The 24,188-nt window shown below is 31.9% G+C and overlaps 1 protein-coding gene and 1 pseudogene across 1 annotated transcript; both read left to right on the top strand.

Moving 5' to 3' along the window:
• Positions 1 to 9,537: 9,537 nt before the first annotated feature.
• On the top strand, positions 9,538 to 11,675 carry LOC127093780 (F-box/FBD/LRR-repeat protein At1g13570-like; annotated as a pseudogene).
• Positions 11,676 to 18,979: 7,304 nt separating this feature from the next.
• On the top strand, positions 18,980 to 21,847 carry LOC127093779 (F-box/FBD/LRR-repeat protein At1g13570). Its single transcript, XM_051032682.1, has 4 exons — positions 18,980 to 18,985; positions 20,586 to 21,090; positions 21,142 to 21,449; positions 21,647 to 21,847. Exons 1-4 carry the CDS (start codon positions 18,980 to 18,982, stop codon positions 21,845 to 21,847), a joined length of 1,020 nt encoding a protein of 339 aa, XP_050888639.1.
• The last annotated feature ends 2,341 nt before the right edge of the window (positions 21,848 to 24,188 follow it).

Raw genomic sequence — 24,188 nt, 5'->3', positions numbered from 1 at the left:
CTCTTAATATTCATACCTATGTTTAAGACTTGATAACTCTTTATCCATGATCCATGAGATGTGATCATCAGTCTACAAACATAATAGTCTTAATGCTTTAATATTATCCCACTTCACAATAAAGCTCGACTACGGATACTTTAAGAATAATGTCCTTATGTTTAATGTGATTTCATGATTAAGTCATACTTGATACATTAAACGAACTATCTATTCCAGGGACTTTATTAAACAAACATAATAAAGAAAAAGCCTTTTACACTACGCCAAATAAGGGAAAAGAGGGCTCTTATTTTGGCCTATAACATCGCTTTTAAGCGCCCTCTAAAGTGGCGCTGGCATAGGTAAAGACAGCGCTTTGTTTTCCTGGAGAAAGCGCTCTCTAAAGTGGCCCTTTAAGGGCCACATTATAGTGCACTTTCAGAAAAAAGCGCCCTCTGGAGTGGTCCATAAAGGGCCACCTTAGAGGGCGCTTTCTGGACAAAGCGCCCTCTAAAGTTGTCAATGTAAAGTGTTTAGAGGGCGCTTCCTACAGAAAGCGCTCTCTAAAGTGTTAGTTATTTTAAAAAAAATTGTTTGAAAAACAGTGGGTATTTAATTGGGAACCTGTTCGCATGCTGCAAAAGTGTAAAATTCATATTGATTTCATCCTTTAATCCAATGTTATACACCATTAATCCATCGATATATACAACATGAATCCATTTATATACAACATTAATCCTCCATATATACAACATTAATATATTGATATTCATGCATGTACAACAATATTCCATACATATATGTACAACAACTACAACCTATATGATTCTATGATCAATAATGAATTGACACAATTCATCCTTCATTTCATCCAAATGAGCTCTTGAGTAAGATTTGTATTCGTCAAAGTACTACAATTAAGAGAATAAAACATATTCATGATTTAGTAACAAATTAGATGAAATATCCGATAATATTAAAATAAACCCTAAGTTATTATTCCATACCATTTTTGGGATGTCTATACGATTCAACGCAATGATATCTCTCATAAATCTCAATACAAAAAATCCGCAATCGATCGAATTGTTTTGCTGAGGACACTACACAGAAAAACAAACAATATATATATATATATATATATATATATATATATATATATATATATATATATATATATATATATATATATATATATATATATATATATATATATATATATATATATATATATATATATATATATATATATATATATATATATATAATTTCTTACAAACACTATTATAAGCAAAAATAAGAAACTTAATATATACCTGAACTCTGACCCAGGTAATGTCCTTCCTATTACGATAATTCTTTTTCGATCTAAATTTTAGTATTGTCCTAACAAAATAAAAACGTATATTGAGATCAATCTGACAGACATAATTAAATATACAAATACACACGAATGTTTAGGGGAATTTCACTTACGCGTCAACCGTCTTCTTCATACTCGGATATTTACTCCAATCACCCGGTAACGAATCGAGATAATACACCATTAGTCTCGAAAGATCCATAGCAACCAACACCCAGTGACCACTGTAAAATAAAACAAAAATTTAGATGCATGAAAATTTTCTACGTAAAAGATATACATAGATTAGAATGAAATTATTAGAAAGAAAATCTAACCCGTTGCCAGAATTAAACGGTAAAAAATACAAACTGGGTGTAGTATTATCGCCGGCCACCATGAATATATCGACTAGTTCATTCATTACGGATGTTGGATTTTTCGTTATAAACGTTGTGTTGATACGGGAAGCAGCAATAAAATTGAATCGGTTACACAATTCAGTTCCCCGCATCAATGTGTCATACATATACCTTAAATAGAAACATAATAAACATTAGACTACTCATTGAAATGTGTAAATAAATTGTTCAACTAAGTAAATAATAGATTGATCGGAGTACCATATGTATGTATGAATGACAGCGATGCCCAATTCTTCGTGTTCAAAAAGTTGTTGCATGTCCTCCTTTGCAATTAATTCGGAATGAGCAATTCCGAAAACACCTTCATCCATATCTACACTACGGATGGCGCCGTGCATAATATCTGACTCTTCCACCATTTTCTCAAGACGCATCATAATTTGAGATTTTGTCCCGGACGTCGTTGGAATTTCCTTACTAGCTTTGTCCAACATTTGACCGGGAACCTAAAGATATAAATTAAATCATGACTTTTTGTGATGCAACAGAATCGTTGTGTATATAGTTCAATGGGTATATATATTTGTACCTCTTTTTGAGATTTAGGATTTGTTTTTGTCCCGGACTTCGTTGGAATATCCTTACCAGCTTTTTTCAACATTCGACCGGGAACCTAAAAATCCATATAAATTAAATCATGACGTTTTGTGATGCAACAAAATCGTTGTGTATATAATTCAATAGGTATATATATTTGTACCTCTTTTTGAGATTTAGGATTTGTTTTTGTCCCGGACTTCGTTGGAATATCCTTACCAGCTTTTTTCAACATTCGACCGGGAACCTAAAAATTCATATAAATTAAATCATGACTTTTTGTGATGCAACATAATCGTTGTGTATATAATTCAATGGATATATATATTTGTACCTCTTTTTGAGATTTAGGATTTGTTTTTGTCCCGGACTTCGTTGGAATATCCTTACCAGCTTTTTTCAACATTCGACCGGGAACCTAAAAATTCATATAAATTAAATCATGACTTTTTATGATGCAACAGAATCGTTGCGTATATAATTCAATGGGTATATATATTTGTACCTCTTTTTGAGATGCAACCGACTCGATGCGTCTTGAAATCCCTTTACCAGCTTTATGTGTGGGTCTTGTAGGAGTCTAACATTACCATGTAATAAGGATTGATTAAATATCAAAATTGTAGCTGAATTGAAATATGAATACTAAATATTCATAATCATTTAGAACATATATACCTCGGCATCTGGGAAAATTAGATCTGACGGCCATCCAACAAAGGATCCGATTGCATCTCGCATCAACGTTGTCTCTGAAACAACGTCAGGTAATGGTAGAAGCGCGTCCGTATCTAATACAAGGTCAACCGAAACTTTCATATATCCCACCGGGAGGGGATTATGGTGAAGTAATTCACCCGAAGTGTTGTGCACTTTTCCCTTGCCAACTATGCGATAAGTTGGTGACGATAGATACAGCTGACAAGGTGTAATGCCCTAAACCAATAATAAATATGTTATTGTTAACGTGTATATGTGTCAAGTAAAAAAGTGCTATTTTAATTTCATAATAACATATATAATTACCTCGGGAAATTTCGGTTGACAATTGATACTAGCTCGGTCACTAGTATCTTTTGCCTCGGAACCGCGCCTTTCCTCTCTATACCTTGCATTCTCCTTTTGCAGTTCGAGTACTTGTGCCCTTAACTCCGCCAAGGTCTCCATCACCTCTTTGTTGGTAGGATTTTTTGTTTTTGGTTTTTTATAAAATGACGACGGAGTCACACCAAAACCCTTACCCCTCACACGACCGGAATACTCAGGAACATTTAGTACTCGACTAAGTAGGCTCCTGCAATCCTGGACCTCAGTTGAAGGTAAGGTTTGGGATAAAGTCTCCTGAAATATTATTAGAGGAGATTAAAAATGAATTATATGTCTAACAAAATTTTCGATATAATTAAAGAAATAATGTTATATATACTTACACATTCGTCATAAACATTTTGAACCGCTTCAACGACAACCCCATCCTTCCCAACCCGAGCAGCCTTCCACAATACGTGCTCCGGAAGAGATGTTGCGTCATTTTTCTCCTCGGCTAGCTACACATTGAATCAGATTATAAGATCATCAATTATAACATATTGTGACAATGTATAAGCTCATAGCATTTGAATATACTCATAATTCTTTGTTGTAACCGTGCATATCCCGTACGCCCTTTTTTGTACGGATACGCGGGTTTTGACGCCCTTTTTCGATTTTTGTCGCTTACTTCCTGGATAAAAAAGTTTAAGGCATATCAGAACCAAATAACTTAACAATTGTATAATACCATAATTAATAGACATTACATGGAATTTTCCGTTTCTTCGTTTGGCGACAAAGTTATCCCATTCTTCGGCTGAAATAATCTCCGCATACTTCATTGGCCGTTCTGCTTCAACAAATTTTCCTTCCTCATCCTTGAGAAATTTGTTGGACAAAAAGGATCGAAATCCTCGGAGTCTTTTTCCGGCCAATTGAATACAATATTTTTGCCGGCTTTCATCGATGTGAAATGATCTCTAAAAAACATACACATGGAGTGTGTTATTATAAGTAATATTATAACAATATATGGTCAACAAATAGTCAACAAAAAAAACATATAACAATATATGGTAAGTACCTGTATCTCGGACCATATTTTTTCTTTGCCAACCTTCAATTCCGGACTTCTCCAATTATCACATGTAATCGGAATATGTTGTCGAACAAGAAAACCAATGTAACTTGCCAACATTGAACCGTTAGGCTCAATTAGTTGGTCTTCAGCGCTCCAATGTACTTCGAATTTTTCACCCTTGTCTCTTGCACGAATGATTGACTTCATAACAGTCAATCCTCGTTTGATTTCATTTTCAACATTGTTACGTGATCCACTCGCGTCATGGGTATCGTCTTGGTTACTAGCCATTTTATCTGTAATATAGAAATGATTCAATAAGACCCAAGTAAGACAATGACCATATTCGTGAAGCTACACAAAAAACACATTCATATACCTTCCATTTCTCTCATGTTACAACAATCTAAACTCTCTCTTTTTTTCATCATTATTGAATACAAACTCACACACACCTACTGCATACAAAAGACCAATGCAAACTTATGGTGTTTGGAACATGAACAAACTTGCATCCATAATCATCAAACTTCCAAGCACAAGCTCAAACACACTCCAAATGACATCAGTTTTCAATCAGAAATAAGAAACCTTACATAACCATACAACATACAACATTCAGTGATCAAAACCATACACAAAAAAATAACAAAAAATGATTTTCATCAAGGTGCTCATGAACACCATATAGTGCTCGTTTGCCCTAAACAACATTAATCAACATAATGCACAAAATGTAAAACTCAGTTTAGAAAATGCCCTAATCAAACACCTGAAAATACAAACTATTGAGAGAAATACCTTCAAGGTGACGGTAACGATGGAGAAGAAAGTGAACAGCGACGGTGGACGCAGATAACTCAGTGAACGTGAACGCAGCAGCAGAAAAAGGCGACGGCGACGACGACGGTGAGGGAGGGAGAACGAACGGAGGACGAGAGTAATCGCAGTAGAGAGTAATCGCAGTAGAGAGAAAACCCAGTTATGTAAACGAAATAGCATATAGCGAGGGAAAATAAAGAGACATGCAGTATATGTTATAATTTTAATGTTTACTAAAGGGGACCTTAGAGGGCGCTTGTGTAAAAAAAGCGCCCTCTAAAGGGGGCCTAAGAGGGCGCTTCTAAAAGCGCTCTCTAAGGCTTTCCAAAAGCGCCTTATAAACTGGAAATGTACATGGACTTAGAGAGCGCTTTTTTAAAAGCGCCCTCTAAGGGTACCCTTAGAGGGCGCTTTCATAAACGCGCCCTCTATTGGTGTCCCTCCATTTCCTCATTATTTTTTCGCTTCACTTCAGAGGGCGCTTTGTTACAAAAGCGCCCTCTAAAGTGCGCTGTCTATTCCAGTTGTTCGCTCCTTATTTTTTCTCTTCACTTTAGAGTGCGCTTTTGTAATAAAGCGCCCTCTAAGGTGCGCTGTCTATTCTAGTTTTTGGCGTAGTGTTATTATTAATAAATAATTCGATACAAGTACCAAAAGTATTGGCCTCTAGGCCTTACACCAACATAATGTTCATGAGAAATAATTTCAAGCTGAGATGTATGTGGTTGATCTTCAAGTTGTGTGGAACTGTCTTGAGGATCATGAGGTTAATGAGTTGTGTTATCACTAGTGTGATATTGCCAATTTGGCTTAAAAGGGAAAATATGTTCATGGTGAATGACATTTCTTAATGTGAATATTTCTTTATTGTTAAGATCCAGGAGGATTGTTCCTTTTACCCCTTGCCTGTAAACCAAGAAAATGCATTTTCTTCCCCTATGGTCTAGTTTGGTTCTATGGGCATGAAATGTTGAAGCAAAAGTAAGTGTTCCAAATATTTTTAATACATGAAAGTCAGGGTCCTTATTATATAAGTGATAATAGGTTGACTTGTTTTTCAAGACAACACTTGGAAGTTGATTTATGATGAAGACATCATGACTGACAATAAAAGCCCAAAATGTTTTAGGAATATTAGCTTGAAAAAGAAGGGCTCTAGCAATGTTTAAGATATGCTGGTGTTTCCTCTCCATCCTGCCATTTTTAGGGGGATTCAACACAACTTGTTTGGTGAAAAATTCATTTTAATGCATAAAATTCAGGCATGATAAACTCTGCTCCATTATCACTTCTAAGGGTTTTGACATTGGTGTTATGTTGGATCTCAACCATTTTAATAAAATTGACCATATTTTGTTTGGTTTCAACTTTGGTTTTCATCAAAATTATCGATGTGTACCTACTTAAATCATCTACATCAGTACAAAAATAATAATTCTTATGATTCTATGATTCCGAGACAACGAATAGGTGGATAAAATTCTCAACGTGACGCTTCTATTGGTGGTAATTGCCACCATAGCTAACCACACTGCCTTAAGAGTTCTTATTGACGACATAAGCTTTAACGATATCATGTATGCCATCGTCTTTATGAAGTTAAGGATAAGCTAAAGGAACATGACACCATACAAAGGTAAGAGTCTCCATGTATTCAACGATTTTGACACTCTCCCTCACGGTGTTGTAGAATTACTAGTTTCCTTTGGTGAAAGGAACAACAGGAGGACGATTGAGGTGTGTTTCCTAATAATACCTTGTGAAAGCGTCTACAATGCCTTTAAGGAAGATCTTTCCTCTCAATGCTAGACGCGAAGGCTTCTACTGTCCACCTGAAGATGAAATACCATAACAACTTTGGCAAACAAGTTGTCATTCCAACCGATTTACGAGGAGCCCACTTAATACCCAAAACGATACTAAAGAACCCTAAAACAACTACTCTCACTCCCAAAAAGAAAGTGAAGAGGACTCATACATTCGCCATCAACATTGTTGACCTCGACGTGCATAAGGATGAGAAGAAATTTGTAGAACCATGTGTATCTCCGTGGGGAGCTCCAATGTTATTAATGAAAAAGAAAGACGACAATATGAGGTTGTATGTTGACCATCGCTAGCTGAACAAGGTTACTATTAAGATCAAATATTCTCTTCCTAGAATGGATGACCTTATGGATCAGTTGGTAGGAGCCTGTGTATTCAGCAAAATTGATTTGAGATCAGGTTATCATCAGATTTGAGTGAAGGATGAAGATATTCTAAAGACTACTTTTAGAATACAGTATGATCATTATGAGTACTCAGTAATGTATTTCGGTGTGTCTAATTCCCCTGGTGTATTTATGGAGTAAATGAAAAGGACCTTATATCCTTACTTGGATAAACTTGTTGTGGATTTCATATACGATATCCTGGTGTATTCTAAATCAGATGAAGATCATGCAGAATATCTTCGCATTGTACTTCAGGATTTGAAAGAGAAGAAGTTGTATGCCAAATTGTCTAAATGCGAGTTCTGATTGCAAAAAGTGAGGTTTATCGGTCATGTGATTTTCAGTGGTGGTAAAACGGTTGATCCTTCTAAGGTAAATGCATTGCTACAGTTGGAAGCTCCAAAGACAGTTATTGAGATCAGAAGTTTCTTAAGGTTGACTGGTTACTATCGAAGGTTTTTCAAAGTTAGATTTACCTTTGACCTAGTTGACTCGAAAGGGCTAAACTTCCGTGAGGGATATCCAGTGTGAATAACATTTCTGATAATTGAAGAAGAAGTTAACGAAAACACCAGTTATATATTACCAGACTCGATATAACCTTTTGTAATGTATTGTGATGCATCCAAGATGGTTTTAGGTGGAGTACTTATGCAGAATGGACATGTGATAGATTATGCTTCGCGATAGCTGGAGATTAATGAGAGGAACTACCCTATCCATGATTTAGAGTTGGCATCTGTAGTATTTTGTGTTGAAGATATGGATACACTATTTGTATGGTTCTAAGTTCGAAGTATTCAGTGATTATAAGAGTTTGAGATATCTGTTTGATCAAAAGGAGATAAATATGAGATAGATGAGATGATTAGAGTTTTTGAAGAACTGTGACTTTGGTTTGAATTATCATCCTGATAAAGCCAATGTGATAGCAAATTCTTTGAGTAGGAAGTCCTTACACATGTCAGAATTGATGGCTAGAGAGTTGAATTTGATCGGGCAATTCAAAGACTTGAGCTTGGGGTGCGAGGTAACTACTAATAGTGTGAGATTGGGCATGCTGAAGCTGACTAGTGGTTTTCTTAATGAGATCAGATGTAGTATGAAGTTGGATGTACCTTTGGTTGACCGTCTATCCTCAATTAACCAAAGTGAAGATGAAGATTTCCGAGTTAACGAGAATGAGATCTTAAAGTTTTGTAATAGAGTTTGTGTACCTGATGTGCCGCAGTTTGTTTATGCATGTTTGACTTGTCAGAAGCTGAAGATTGAGCATCAGAAGCCGTTTGGACTGATGCAACGATTGATAGACGCGGAATGGCCATTCACCACCTTGGCTGCCTATAATGCAGAACCTTCAAACTTTTGGCTATGGTTTCCCCCATAGCTCCCCTTCTTCCAATCCCTTGACGATCTCTTTTCTCCAAAATTCTAATTTCACGTAGTGTAACCTAGCCTCCACCCCAAACCTCACTATTTATTTTACCATAATTTCATAATATTTAAATATTACATTTTGGACATATTTTTTAAAATTCTCACCACTGCACCTCCTATTCTTAATATATTCAAGTTTTTCACCCAAACTCTTGAAATTCTCATTTTCTTATTATTTTACTTAAATACATATTTCATTTAAATAATTATTTAATAAAAGTTCTCTAAATTTCTATTTTTTCAAATTATTACAAAAATAACTAAATTATCTAGTTATCTTTAATAATTTTAATAAATCTTATTTTATTTTTCTGATCTCAAATTCTATGATAATTATTAAATTATCAAAATACCCCTAAACATCAAATAACACAAATAATTTCAAATAATTGATAAAAATACATGTATTTCATTAAATATCCAATATTTTTATAGAAAAGTTCACTAAAAAAATCATAACTTTATTGAAAAACAACACTTACTTGTAAATATATGGTATTTCCAACAAATTTTCGATCAAAAATTATATTTGTTCCAAAATTCCAAAAAATGAGATTTTTAGAGTGAATTTTTTTTTTAGCTTTAGGATATTATGGTCAAATCAATAGGTATGTGGGAGTGTAATGTCCAACTTAAAATGTGCCATATAGATTCTTTCAGATGTATAAGGTAGAACGGCCCAATTTGAATAAGGTAAAGCCCAATACTGTGCTTTCCATTGCATTAAATTCAAAGTCCCCTTGCCCTATTTAAAGGGTTTTTTTCATTCGTCATTCCCTCTACCACTCGCGTTTTCTTCCACGGCAATCATATTCGGTGGATTATTGGTTGCGTTTCCTGAAAATACTCAATCGGTAGCCTCATATGGTAATTTCTGAAAACCTTCTTAGATGTAATATTATAACATATACATAATGCATATACACTAACATGATAATATATCTATTTAAAGGAAAGAAAAGAATCAAAGTCTACTCGCCTAAGAGTGATTGATGTGGAGCAAGATATAATTAGCTCTTTACCAGATCATGTAACAGACCAGATTCTGTCACACTTGCCCATTAGGGATGCTGTGAGAACCAGTGTTTTATCAAGCAAATGGAGATACAAATGGATCACATTACCGGATCTCGTGTTTAATAGAGGATGTCTTTCTAAAGATTTCCAAGACTCTTCCGTTATGAGGAGGAAGCTTTTAACCGTTATTGATCATATACTTTTACTTCATTCTGGGCCAATCGGCCGGCCTGTTCCATCTCTCCCATATAGGTTCCATTAGTGTGAGTACTCTTGATAGGTGGATTCTTTATTTAACCACAAGGTCTATCAAACACCTTGAGCTGATAATACGGGGCGCTGCAGCCGTATAAGATACGTTGTTGTTTATTTTCTTGTCAAAGTTTACGACATTATATAAATGTTCGCTTAATCCTCCATCCGCAATGAAAGGCTTCAGGAACTTGAAAATTCTTAGTCCGGCTGCCCTGTGCTTGAAGATTTGAGATTGATGAGTTTTGATTGTTTCATCCAAGTTAATATTTATGCGCCAAAGCTAAAGTTTGTGGGTATCTGTTAATTTAAGTAAGGATCCGAACTCTGAAACCGATCAAAGTAGATTGCATGGATGCTCTAACAGTTTGCTTAGCTTTTTCGTTCATCTACCTCACTTACAGAGCCTAGGGATGGGTAGATATTTTATTAAGGTATAATACTCCCGCCTTTCTGTTAGAATAATCCAGTTCATGTTCTAATATGACTGTGTGTAACTTCCTTATGTTTGTGTCAATATAAACATGGCTGATGCAATGAAATAATCAAGAAAATATGCAGGAAAAGACCTAGTGCAGACTTAATTTTTTGCCGCGGTCCTTTTTGAGCTCTAACCATCATCTGTTTTGCTTCAGTATTTGGCTGCTGGTGTTGTGCCTGTAAAGCTTCCTACACCTTGTATCAATCTAAGTTATCTTAACTTAGGTATACGATTCAACAACTTGAAGGAAATTTCGGCTCTTCTTTGCTTGCTCAGAAACTCACCTAATCTTCAAAAATTAGAATTATATGTGAGTACTCATTTAGTTTGGCTTGACATTGCTTCCTTTCTGATTTTTGATTGCATGTGCAAATTATTGTTCTCGCTTTTATGTAAAACTAGTTTAAAAAATGTTTATCTGCATGTATATGCGTATGAGCATTGTATGTTTAAGTACGACATTATACACATAGTTATAATGTGCTTTAAACTTTAGTTATAATTTGAGTTAGACCGCAAGTAAGTTATTTTGTGAAAGGGTTATTTTTCTAAAAGAGTTCAAAAGTAAATGAAAAGTTGAAAAGCCAATTTTTTTTAGAAATTAGCAGTTCATCTTGTATGCATCATGTGAATCACTTGCAATTTAGATGGAGTTAGTTACTTTATCAGTTTAAGAGACTTTTCTACTTCATTTTTATTTTCTGTCTTTAATCTCGTATGCATACAACTTTGATCCATAAATTTGTAACAATTGCTTGCAGGCTGGTAAGACTACCCTTTTAGAATCGGCCTCATATTGTTGGGAAGATATATTTTTGGGGCCAGCCATGCCCCTCGAAATGCGACATGTGAGTATCCAAGGCATCTATGGTATCAAATCTCAATTAGATTTAATCAAATTTCTACTTTTATATTCTCCTGAGTTAGAGCATATGATTGTGAACCCTGTTGAAAACGCCAACCCAAAGTTGATGACTGAACTAATTCGGTTCAGGAGAGCGTCGAGACAGGTTGAAGTTCTTTACGATGTGTAAACCTCTTTGTAATGTTTTTATTATCCTCAAATCATCTAATGTATAATGACTAAAGTTATATATATATATATATATATATATATATATATATATATATATATTTATCTTACACCAAAAAACTAGAACATATGCAACTGTTGTTATTTTACACTTAACTTTTAAGTCATGCCATTCTACAAACTACAAGAGGCAAAGAAGCTAAGCCTAGAGAAGTTTGCTCTCTTGTATAAGCTGAATGGCCAAGTCTGTTTGATTTGAAAGCAAAAAGTATATAGGATTATTTATCAGCTATAAGGGTTAATACCTATGCTATCATCATGGTTTAAAACTTATCAAAATACTTTTGCCAACAGGTATCATATTGTAAATAGACTGCATGCAGATATTAAACAAGTAAACAATTTTGGCTCACATTGGTGTGGAAACTCATGAGGAGCATTTAGGCCATACTAATGGAATTTTTTTCAAAGCAAAAAGATACTATTAATAAATTTAAAATCACTAACTTCAAAACTCACCTTTCAAAATGCATTCACTAAGATTTGGTATTTGAAGTTTATTAAGATTGAAAAACAAAATATATGGTCTTTCAAAATTTCTCTATCGCACATATTATATTTTTTTTCTTTAAAAAAGATAAATTAGTCCGTTAAAGAAGAAATCAATAACAATATTTTTCTTTAATCGATATGCTTTATTATAGACATAAATATCAATTTATATGGTCTTTCAAAATTTCTCTATCGCATATATTATATTTTTTTTATATAAAATAATTTAAAAATCTAAATCTTTATTGTTCTTTTTTTCTTCTCATTTGTTTTTCAAGTTATTGAATGATCTACAAAGAAAATAAAGGGTCAATAAGAAAATAAGAATCGAAGAAAATAAGAACCTAAGAGACCTAGAGTCTAAAAAAATATTTATTTTTTTATATTAGTTTAATGAATTTCACAAGGTGAATAAATAAGATAGTTTAAATTTATAAATTTTCACTGGCCTATTTCTTCTTACCAATTTGAGTTAAGACTTTTGTCTTCCGAAGAAGTAAATATGAAAGGGGATTTAAACGCATGGTTCCAGGGACTCGGATATGAATAAGGATTTGACTCAGATGAAGTACTTCTCTTTCTGCAAAGTAAAAGACGAATAAATACTTGCGCGCTAATTAGTGTGTCTAATCATATTGAGAGACAAAAATTCTTTGGTGAGGATGGGGATTCAGACGCCTTTTTTTAAGCAGTGTAACCCGTGTCTTGCAGATAACATGGATCAATTGAGTCAATTGTGGAAAGCTTTGACGCTTGCCAATGATCAGGGTCTTACACATGCCTTGTTTATTCGGACACTAATGGCACCTATTGTTGCTTTTACTCCTGCTCCGGAGGCTTGGATGCCTATTGTAACACCCTAAACCCGACACCCTTGATTTATAAAAATAAAACATATGATTTCACAAAACTCAGTGTTACACATGCTCAACATACCACTCCATCAACATAATAATAGTAAATAAAAGTGGAATTCAATTATCAAGCATACTTTAGTCGTCTTAATGAAATAAGTACTTCATATAATTAAATAACTCAACTTCGATAAACACAAAACAATTAACAAATATTCTCACCCTAATGTTACAGATCAAAGCTTCAACCAAACTAAATGACGCAGAAAAACACTAAATAATGAATAGACCTCAACACCATCCTCCAACTCAAAAGCAGTAACTTCTCTATATGATTGTATGTACTCAAAGAGAATACTGAATACCACAAACAAATCAAACATGAGTAAGAATATGCTCAAAATATGTTAGCAGTGCAAAAATAGCAAGGGTAATATCATTCATAACAATTATCAATGTATGAATTATTCAAACCAACAATAATTTACTAATATTTCAACCAAGAAGAATCTGAATCACCAACTCATGAATATCATTCACCATATTTCACTAATTATAATGATAACTCGATCACAAAGCAGGTATGTAGCAATGAATAAACTCATCGACTCTATATGCATGTGGTACCAATTTGAACATCAGAGGTATGTTACTAATTTAGTCAACTCACGGATGATCCCCATGTCATACCCCAAAATTTCCCCTCCCCTTTTCCTTTTTTCACTCAACCTTTGACTTGAGGTTCATATGTATACATTCATATTCCATTCATGTGCATTTCATTCATTAATACTTGATAATTGATCACTATAGATTCAAACATCGATGGCTTGCAAAGCTAGGGTTTGTGTCTGGATCAAACCTTAAAAGTGTGACTTAGCTCTTCATCTGATCCTAGGGGAAGTGAAACCCTAATTTGCCTGATCTTTGAGATGGAACTCAAGGGGACCTCATTATGGAACTCCTCAGGTCATTCAAACCCTAATTCTTGATGATGTGACTATGGGACCTTGTGGATACTATTTGGGGCCTTATCTTGGCTATCTAAACCCTAATTTGGAACTCATGCATTATGGACTTGCTTATGAAGCATCATGATTAATTCAAAGATCTTGATTGAAGGGATGCCTCATGAAATCCTAATCAGGGAAAATATGACCCTAAAATGCCATGTGGCTTGACTTTTCATATTGGACTTATTGGAAACCTTAATCCATGGGGGATTGATGTTTTACTATCATGTCATGCATCATCCATTATCTACATGCCTACATGGTGGATTTTCATCTGATTCAAGTCTTGGCTCAAACATCCATATGCATATTACTAAACATTTCCTAAGCCATTGACTTAGATCTCCTGATGTTTTCAATTGCATAGGCTTATGGTCCTTGATTCCTTACTTATGATTGTAATATAACATTGACTCTTGGTCCATTTGTTTAGGTCTCATAAAGGCATTAGGCTTTGATTCTTAATTCATCCATACCTCTTAATTCATTTCATTCAATGTGATCCAGACGATAAAAAATGGTTGATTCACAATTTGTCTTAGGATCTGCTTGTCATAAATCCAAACTATCTTATGACATGATATGATCATTGGTGCAAAGTGACATTTTTTGATTCAAGTCATGTGGTAGCTTGATTTACAAGTTAATTATTTCATTTTGGACCATTTCATTTCATTTTTCCATTCATCATAAGCTTTGATTGGTGAATTCCCCTTTTCTTCACTTAGGTTGACTTTTGGTCAACTGTTGACTTTTTGGTCAACCAGTTGACCAAAGTCAACATATAAAAGGGTTTTCTTTCGAGGCCTAAATCATGCTATCCTTTGCATACACATTTCATATCAATACTTCATGCATAATATGACAATTGCAATTGAATTAAATTTGGATTCACCATGTTAAAGTCAATTACATTTTGAACGAACCAAATAAGGGTTTAGTTACAAGCATTACATCATGCATTACACTAATTGTACCATATCCTAATCACATGACTTGGTGCCTTGGGTTGAGTTCAAAAATGGAGAAAGCCTTGGTTATATTTGTTATCCCATGTTGCATCCTTGCCCAACTCGGGCAATGCTTTAAACATGCTGCAAATTAAGAAAAATGTCAGTCATGTGGTTGCAGCCAAGCATGTCATCCAATATGAGCCTTTCTTTGCTGATAGTTTCCTGCATGAATTTATCATAAAAAGAGGAGCATCAAGGCAAGTTTCAATGCTAAATAGGACTGCATAGAACTTGACAGAAAAAACAGAATTTCAACCCACCATCTTTACTACTAACTACAGATTAGTTCCAAGACTGAACTCATAAGTATTCTGTAGAATTTCAACCTACTTAAACTAACAAGGGTGATCCCATTTCGAAATTGAACCCAACTAACTTTTCTAGCAAATATCGAAAATTACGCATCTAAAATAATAAATATCTAATACAAATATATTTTAAAGATAAATGGATATTTCTGAAAAGGTATGATGACTATGTTATCGAATATGGAACCGGAACAGGGAGATGAGCTGGGTCACAAAAAGTTCACCGGAATCGGCCGCTAGATGCGTTGTCACGCGCAATGTAAGTGGTGGTGCGTGAGGCCCACACGCAAAGGTTACAACGGCACATGTTGAAGTGGTTTTCGATGATTCTCTGATGATGGGCTGGATCAGAAAAGAAACTTATATATGTCGGGGTGGTGTGCCGAAAAGTCGTCGGAATCAGTGCGACGATACCGATAGAGGCGGTGGTGACCTGAGAGTTACAGAAATCTGATGGCTAAACGAGTCACTAAAATATGTGGAAAGAAAACTGAACCTGGGATACATTTTTGTCGATTTTTTTTACCACTAGGAGACAGACAGTGGATCAATCGGGTAAAATACGATGAAATGTTGTCTTTTAATAGGCTCTAGATACCATTTTTCAATACGAGGGAGTGAGACATTTACAACTTAGGTATTAATTACATAAGAAATATGCTACGATATATCCTATTTATTCTAAATAAATTAAGAAATATTCTATATAAAATATTATTTCTTAACACGTTCGATAACCTATGCATATTGTCATACCCTAAAATTTTCCCCTGTTCATATATTTTTTTAGTGCCATTTTGTTTCGAATGAATGAAATATTAAAATTGATAGAAGAACATGTGTAAGGAGTCCTTAGTGTAAGAAGTCATGAGTTTGAATCCCATATTTTCTATTTTTAAATTAGTTTTTCTCTTTTATTTATTTTTCCTTTATTTCTAACTTTTCTATTTATTTTTAAAATCTAAAAAAAAATACAAAAATTACATTTTACATTTTTTATTATTAATTTTTGTATTTGTAAAATATACATTTTTAAAAAAGAACTATTTTTCATTTTTTCACTTTTTATTCAAAGAATAGTCAAAAATCATAAAATAAAAAAAGATTTGAAAATATTTTGTTCATATTTTTAAATATTGCATTTTTGGAATAGTGTTTTTATTTTTAGAAAAAAAATCAATGTAATTAGTTAAATATGTCAAGAACCAAAATCAAATCACATATAGAGTTTTGATTATATTAATTAATTCTTGACTTATTGCTATTTTTTTTGTTAACCTTTTTTTATTTTATTTTATAAATATGATCTATTTCTTACAACGGATAACGTATGGGAGGAAAATTATACTGACATGACATACACATGATTTTTGTATAAAATTTTATGAAAGTCGCAGATCTTTTACAAGAGTTTCAATTTTCTATTAAATATTTTATTTTATTTTAATTTATCTAATGATGATAATTATCTAATGATTTCCGTATTTCTAACACTTCAAGATCAATGATTTTTTTGGTGCGTTCTTTCTTCTCTTCTTACTAATGTATTTTTATTTTACTAATTTTTTCTAACAATTTTAAATCACCAATGCTCATCAAGAACTTTCAATTTCTATTGTTATAAGTCATGAATATAAAATATATTTTGCAATGTTACTTTTAAAATATTATTGTGAATTGATTTATAAAATGTCTTAATGTAAATAGTGATCCGAATTAGACACCAATTAGAGACCATTACATAGAGTTTATCGTTTTTTTAACGTTTTTCTCTTTTATTTTAATTTATATTCTTAAACCATATGATGATAATAATATGATGTTTCTTCTTCTTCAAAGTTTATGGGTTATTAGTATTATTATACTGATTTCTTCAAGTTTATTAATTATTATTATTATTATTATTATTATTATTATTATTATTATTATTATTATTATTATTATTATTTATTCATATATTATATTAATTTCTTCAAGTTTACAAATTATTACTATTATTATTACTATTATTATTATTATTATTATTATTATCTATTATTATATTACATTATTTTTTTCAAGTTTATAAGTTATTATTATTATAATTTATTCATATATTATGCAACTAATTTCTTTAAGTTTACAAATTGTTATTATTATTATAATTCATATATTATGCAATTAATCCACAATTCACAAATTCAATTATTAAAAATTGTTCTTCTTCGCACCGAAGAACAACAACTAAATCCTAAATCTTCAACATCCCTCCAAGCAAAAAAGAAGAAGAGATCTTACACTGAAGGAGAAGGGCGGAAAGTATAAAAGAAATGGAAAGAAAGAGAGAAACAACTTAAAATGATCACAACACTCCAGATTGGTTGTCTGAATTTGTAATTCGTTTGCATAATATTTGAATTTTAATTTTTGTGTGATTTATGATTATGCTATTGATTTGTCTCTGAATGATTTGTTTTAGTTCTTATTTATACAATTTAGGTCCTAGTTGGTAATATTCAGTTTTAATCATTATTCAAAAACTATAAAAAATATATAATCATCAGGTTGTTTTCTGATTCACGTTTTAATCCATTTTGTTTTTATAAATTAGTTTTAATTTAAGAGAAAAAATCATATCAATTTGTTTACTATAATCTTATAGATTTTTTTTTAAATATTTAAATAATTCTTTTTTTACCTAATATCATATCATAAACTTTTTTTTAAAACTAATATTATAAACCGTTAACACTAACGCTATAAACTATTTTTTTACAGTAATATCATCCGACATAACTATTTTATAAAATCATTTTTACTAATATCATAATTTATTTTTATACTAACATAAATCTTTTTACTAAATCTTCTAAAATCAATATACCTTGTGCATCAAAACTTATCAACACTAAATCCTTCGATACACAATAGGTTTTCAAAACAACAAATATCTTAAAAATCCCTAAAAAAACACTTAATATTTTTTACATCTTATATTTTGTACTTTGTGATAAGATACTTAATTAGGATAAGTTTTATTTATAACTTCATTTTTTAAAATGAATTTTTAATTTATAATTAAATATTTTCTTTATGTTTAATCTTTTTTATCTTATATTTTGTATTAAAATGTTTAATTAGGATGATGTTAGGGTTATAATTAGGATAATTTTAAAGATTAATTAGGTTAATTATTTAATTAAAATAATTAGGATTAAATAGTTCATATAAAAAATATAAGTGATAATTTTTATTTTATTTTATGATAATTTAGTCAAATTTATTATTTCTAAATAGTTAAATGTTCAAATAAAAAATAATTATTAGGTATATATCACACTTTAGTTTCTAAATTAAATTAAATGATAATTTTGCAAATCAAATTGATTGAGTGGTGTCACATCTTATCCGTGAACAAATCGATCTAAAATCAATTTAACTACACTCAAATTCCATTTTCTTTATTCTTGTGTAATGAGATTTTTTCAAATAAACTCTTCTCCGCCCCCGATGCGTAGAGATCTTTTTTTTCAAAATTAAAAACAACAAAAACACATCATGTTTCTAGAAGAATTACGGTGCTCTAATCTTTCATTAAACATGAAGGTACGTAGACATAGAGTCATAACACCATAAGTACGATAACTAAAAACATTTTTCTTATCTTTCTTTATTAATAAAACATTTTCTCTGAATAATAAATTTCTCTGATAAATAAATAACTTAAACAAGAATAAGTAACATATGCAAACTTTCCTTAAAAACTTTCCTTAGAATTAGAGAAGGATCTCATTGAATATAATGGAGGTGAGGGGTATCTAATACCTTCCGAACCTTAATCTCTCTTCTTAACTTATAGATTTTATCATTATATCCTTGTTAATTAAAAATAAATAAAAGATGATTACGACTTTGTAATTTTCCAATCAACACATAGTTCAATGCAACTCTAACTATATCCCCAACAATATCTAAAGTAAACCTCTATCTAATCATTTCTAATGTCAAAATAAAATTTTCTTATAAATCAAAGCTACTAAAAATGCTAACAACATAAATGTTACACAAACAATTTCAAGGAAGGGTAGTTGACACATATTATTTGTATGTGTTATTAGGAATCAATCTAAAATAAAACATGTTCAAAACTTTATTAAATTATCAGTCCATAATAGGTCAATCATAACATTTGAATTCTCCTGCTTTCTTATCTAATAATATAATTTTCTTCTTCTATTAAGTTTAGTATCTAATGCGTTGCAGGTTAATACCTCTTGAAGAAAACCATTAAATACTTTATAGCTTATAAATTTTAATTAATTTGAGATTTTGTTTTTAATCTTTCAATACACCTAATATCAATCTCGATTTCATTTTAGCATTAATTTTATCTCTTCTTCACTTAAGCAATTAAATAAGGATGATTTTCTAAAATTGAGACAACAACTCAACATATTTATGTATAAATTAAGAAATTATAATATCGATTTATCTTTAAAATATATTTGCATTAGAAAATAAATCAATAAATTCTCATGATAAATTCAATCTATCAAACTTTTCAACATCAACTTCATTCCTATCAGACTCAATTTGTATGAATATTAAATTAAATTTAAATATTATATATCAATTTGTATGAATATTAAATTAAATTTAAATATTATATATCAATTTGTATAAATATTAAATTAAATTTAAATATTATATATCAATTTGTATAAATATTAAATTAAATTTAAATATTATATAAATAATGTAATCATTTATAAAAAAGACTGTACACAAAGAATAATTTTATTTTTATTTTTATTCAATCAAATAAGAAAATAATATTTTCATTTAAAGTCATTTATGAGAGGAGATGTGTATGGTAAGACGGTCCAATTAAGATATATTCCAAATATAGTTTCCCAAATATATTCCACAATTTATATATATTTTCAATTTGCCCTATTTTTCAACTCTTGCTTTCTCTCGTCTTCACTTCCAACGTAGGTAAGATTTTGAATCTTTTCTTACTTCTTTTTCTATCTCGGATTTACGTTTTTATTTTTCTGTTGTAGCATTCACATTCAGAGGAATATACTCAACCGGTGGATTCATATGGTAATTTTTACTAACATGCATTCCACTGCTTCAAATGATTTAAGAGAGGCTTGTGTTTTCTGATTCTTGTATGTTCCCTTTGTTTTAATATCTAAAGGCAAGAAAACCATCGAAGTCTGCTCGCCCAACCGTGATTGATGCGGAGCCGGAGGATAGAATTAGTTGTTTACCAGGTCTTGTAATAGACCAGATTCTGTCACACTTGCCCATTAGGCATGCTGTGAAAACAAGTGCTTTATCAAAAATATGGAGGTACAAATGGACCACAATACCAAATCTTGTGTTTGATAGACAATGTGTCTCTGCAGCTTCCCAACAATGCCCTTCACAATTTGCGAGTGAATTTTTGACAATCATTGATCACGTACTTTCACTTCATTCTGGGCTAATCAACAAGTTTGTGCTCTTCTATGAGGATCCCAATACTGCGACTGACTTTGATAGCTGTATACTTTATTTAAGCGGAAGATCTATCAAAGAGCTTGAGCTGGAGATATGGATTTGGCAGCGGTATAACTTGCCTTGCTGCTTATTTTCTTGTCAAAGTTTACATCGTTTGACATTATGTCGTTGTTGCATTAATCCTCCATCTTCGTTTAAAGGCTTTAAGAACTTGAAAATTCTAAAATTGGATAGTGTTACCATAACTCAAGATACCTTTGAAATTTTGATATCCGGATGCCCTTTGCTTGAAGATTTGACATTGACATGGTTTTATGGCTTCCCCCAAGTTATTATTCACGCACCAAATCTCAAGGTTTTTGACATCACGGGTGGTGAATTAGAGAGTATTATCTTTGAAAACACTTTCCAACTAGCTAAGGTAACTGTTGATTTAAACAAGTTTCTGTACTTTGAAAGCAATCAAAGTAGTTCGCATGGATGCTCTAGCAACTTGCTCAACTTTTTCAGTCATCTACCTCACTTACAGAGCCTGGAGATCCGTTGCTGTTTTTTAAAGGTATAATACCTGAGCATCTGATATAATTTGTGTAATTTCGGTTATGTGTATCTATATAAACATGGATGATACCATGGAATAATCAAGAAAACAATTATTGTTGTAGTGCATACTTACAGTTTTACCTCTTTTAATTTTCTGTTGTCCTTTTTGAGCTCTAACCATTGCATTTCTTACACCATTCTTCTTTGTTTCAGTATTTGGCTGCTGGTGTTGTGCCTGTAAAGTTTCCTACATCTTGTATCAATCTAAATTATCTTAGGTTAAGTATACGCTTCAAGCACTTGAAGGAAATTTCGGCGGTTCTTTGCTTGCTCAGAAGCTCACCTAATCTTCGAAAAATAGAATTATATGTGAGTACTCATTTAGTTCGGTTTGAGTTTGATTTCCTTTCGTAATTTTGGTTGTACTTGCAAATTGTGTTTTTGTTTTTATGTAAACTAGTAAGAGGAAATCAGGTTGTCTGCATGGGTACATGTCTGAGCAAGTTATTTTTGTGAAAGTGTTCAAAAGTAAATGAGAATTTGAAAAGCAGAAGTTTTTGGTTGTTGGCCAATTAAGTAAGTTAAAAAAGCGAAAATTTCTCATGCAAGTTGAGGTCAATGTTATGCATAGTTGTTGAAAGTAAAAAATCTTTACTAAAACAGTTACAATTTGTTAACCACAAATGACATTGTGTTTATCAAAAGTTAGTAGAGAATTACAATGTTATGCATAGTAATTGTCTAGTCTTGGAAGTTACTTTCCAAGACTTGTACTTGTGAGTTATGATTTGCTACCATAAGTTAGGAATCAATTGCAATTTATATGGAGTTAGTTAAAATATCAGTACGCTAGAGTCTTATAAATAAGAGACTTGTGTACTTCATTTTAATTTTCTGTTTTTTATCGGTAAATATAATGTTACTTTCATAGTTTTAATGTGCTTTATATCTCTCATGCATACAACTTTGCCTCCTTTCTGTTTGATCCATAAATTTGTAACCATTGCATGTAGGGGACGAAGGAGGAGGACGAAGGGACTTCCCTTTTAGCACATTTAACACATTTAACACATGTCTCCTATTGTTGGAAAGATGTCTTTTCTGTGCCAACCATACCCCTCGGAGTAAGAAATGTGAGGATAGTAGACATCTCCGGCACCAAATTTGAATTAAATTTAATCAAATTTCTACTTTTATATTCTCCTTTGCTAGAGCATATGTATGTGAAGCTTAGTATAAATGTTAAACCAAAGTTGATGACCAAACTAAATCGGTTTAGGAGAGCGTCACGACAAGTTGAAGTTATTTTCGATGGGAAAACAAAGTAGATAGGAAAAATTCCAAAACACTTTGAAACACTTTCTTCTTATGATTTCTGAGTTTGATTATGTTAGTTTCCCTGTTTCAAACTCTAGACCTTATATTTAAAGTAAGACTCATTTAATATTAGTTAGCTCACCACAAGCTGCTTGTTGAAAACATATGCAACTGTTCGTTATTTTACACTTAACTATTATGTCATGCCATTCTAAAACTACAATAGTCAGAAGCTAAGTTAAGCTTAGAGAAGTTTGCTCTTTTATACGATGCCATCAATGACCAATTCTGTTTGACTTGAATACAAAATGTATTTAGCAGCTATTTGGTTACTGATTTATTATATCTACCAGTTAAATATCTGCTATATTTACACTTAACTATTTGTTTAGATATAACCAACATCAAAACAATGAGCCAATAGAGTTATCATATATTTATTATAATAAAAATTTCAATCTTATAACCTATGAAGCTCGGAATCCGACACAACACTTATACGTGAAGAATTGAACTAACCAAGATATGGAAGACAGAAGCAAGCAGAGTGCTATTAAAGCATGCTTTCATTAATAAGATTGTATTACTTGGGAATATGTTTTATCATTTTGTATTACTTGAAAAGATCATATTGTTTTGTCATTTTGTTTTCAAAGCAGGCTTATTGCCATTGCAATAAAGACAACAAGACGTAACCAGTAGTTGTTGTTGTCACGATACAGTTGGAAGAATGATCTTTTTATAAGTAGAATGATCTTTTTAAAAGTAACTTTGAAAATCTAATGACTATGGACAACGCCTATTGGAAGTGGAAGCTTATGGTCCTCCATCCATATCATATTTGTTTTCCCTTCTAGAAGTCGGGTTTGTCGTCGTTGGAGTTTCAAATGGTTTTCAGGTACTGATTCACACTGAGCCATCTACCAAAGTGATCTAAAACTTAATTTGTCTTCTATTATGTTTTTCTATTCTAAGTCTAATTTAGGAATGTACTATGATACTTACGCATTCACTTATTTTTGTCACTTCAATCTGAACTTGACTTTTCATGTTGGATGCTTTATAAGAATTTACAAGGATTCTAATTGCTTCTTTAGTAATAACTTCTTTATCAAGGCTTCTTCAGTGTCCTGGAACAGAAGTAACCTATTATGAGAAGGATTATAGAGAGATGTGCAAGGGAAACAATTTGAAGTAAAAAAAACTGCACTGAATTAAGTTTATATATATATATATATATATATATATATATATATATATATATATATATATATATATATATATATATATATATCATCTCAACATGTCTATTAGAAACTCTCACTACAAAAGAAAACGTAAATTTACTGGGTGTTAATCAGTTCACAAATGTAAAAAACACCTCGCAACGTTGATTTTCAACGAGTTTCAATCACTTTGTTAAAACGTTAGTAACAAC

Source organism: Lathyrus oleraceus, chromosome 6 (genome assembly GCF_024323335.1).
Source record: "Lathyrus oleraceus cultivar Zhongwan6 chromosome 6, CAAS_Psat_ZW6_1.0, whole genome shotgun sequence".
In the NCBI taxonomy this organism is placed as follows: Eukaryota; Viridiplantae; Streptophyta; class Magnoliopsida; order Fabales; family Fabaceae; genus Lathyrus; species Lathyrus oleraceus.
The sequence above is the reverse complement of the archived record's forward strand: the minus strand, read 5'-3'. Positions and strand labels throughout refer to the sequence as shown.

What these genes read in the sequence shown, in the direction of transcription:
- LOC127093779 (XM_051032682.1), top strand. An exon ending in TCCTCCATCTTCGTTTAAAG is followed by an intron (nt 21,091 to 21,141) that starts GCTTTAAGAACT and finishes CCATAACTCAAG; the next exon opens with ATACCTTTGAAATTTTGATA. An exon ending in TCCGTTGCTGTTTTTTAAAG is followed by an intron (nt 21,450 to 21,646) that starts GTATAATACCTG and finishes TCTTTGTTTCAG; the next exon opens with TATTTGGCTGCTGGTGTTGT.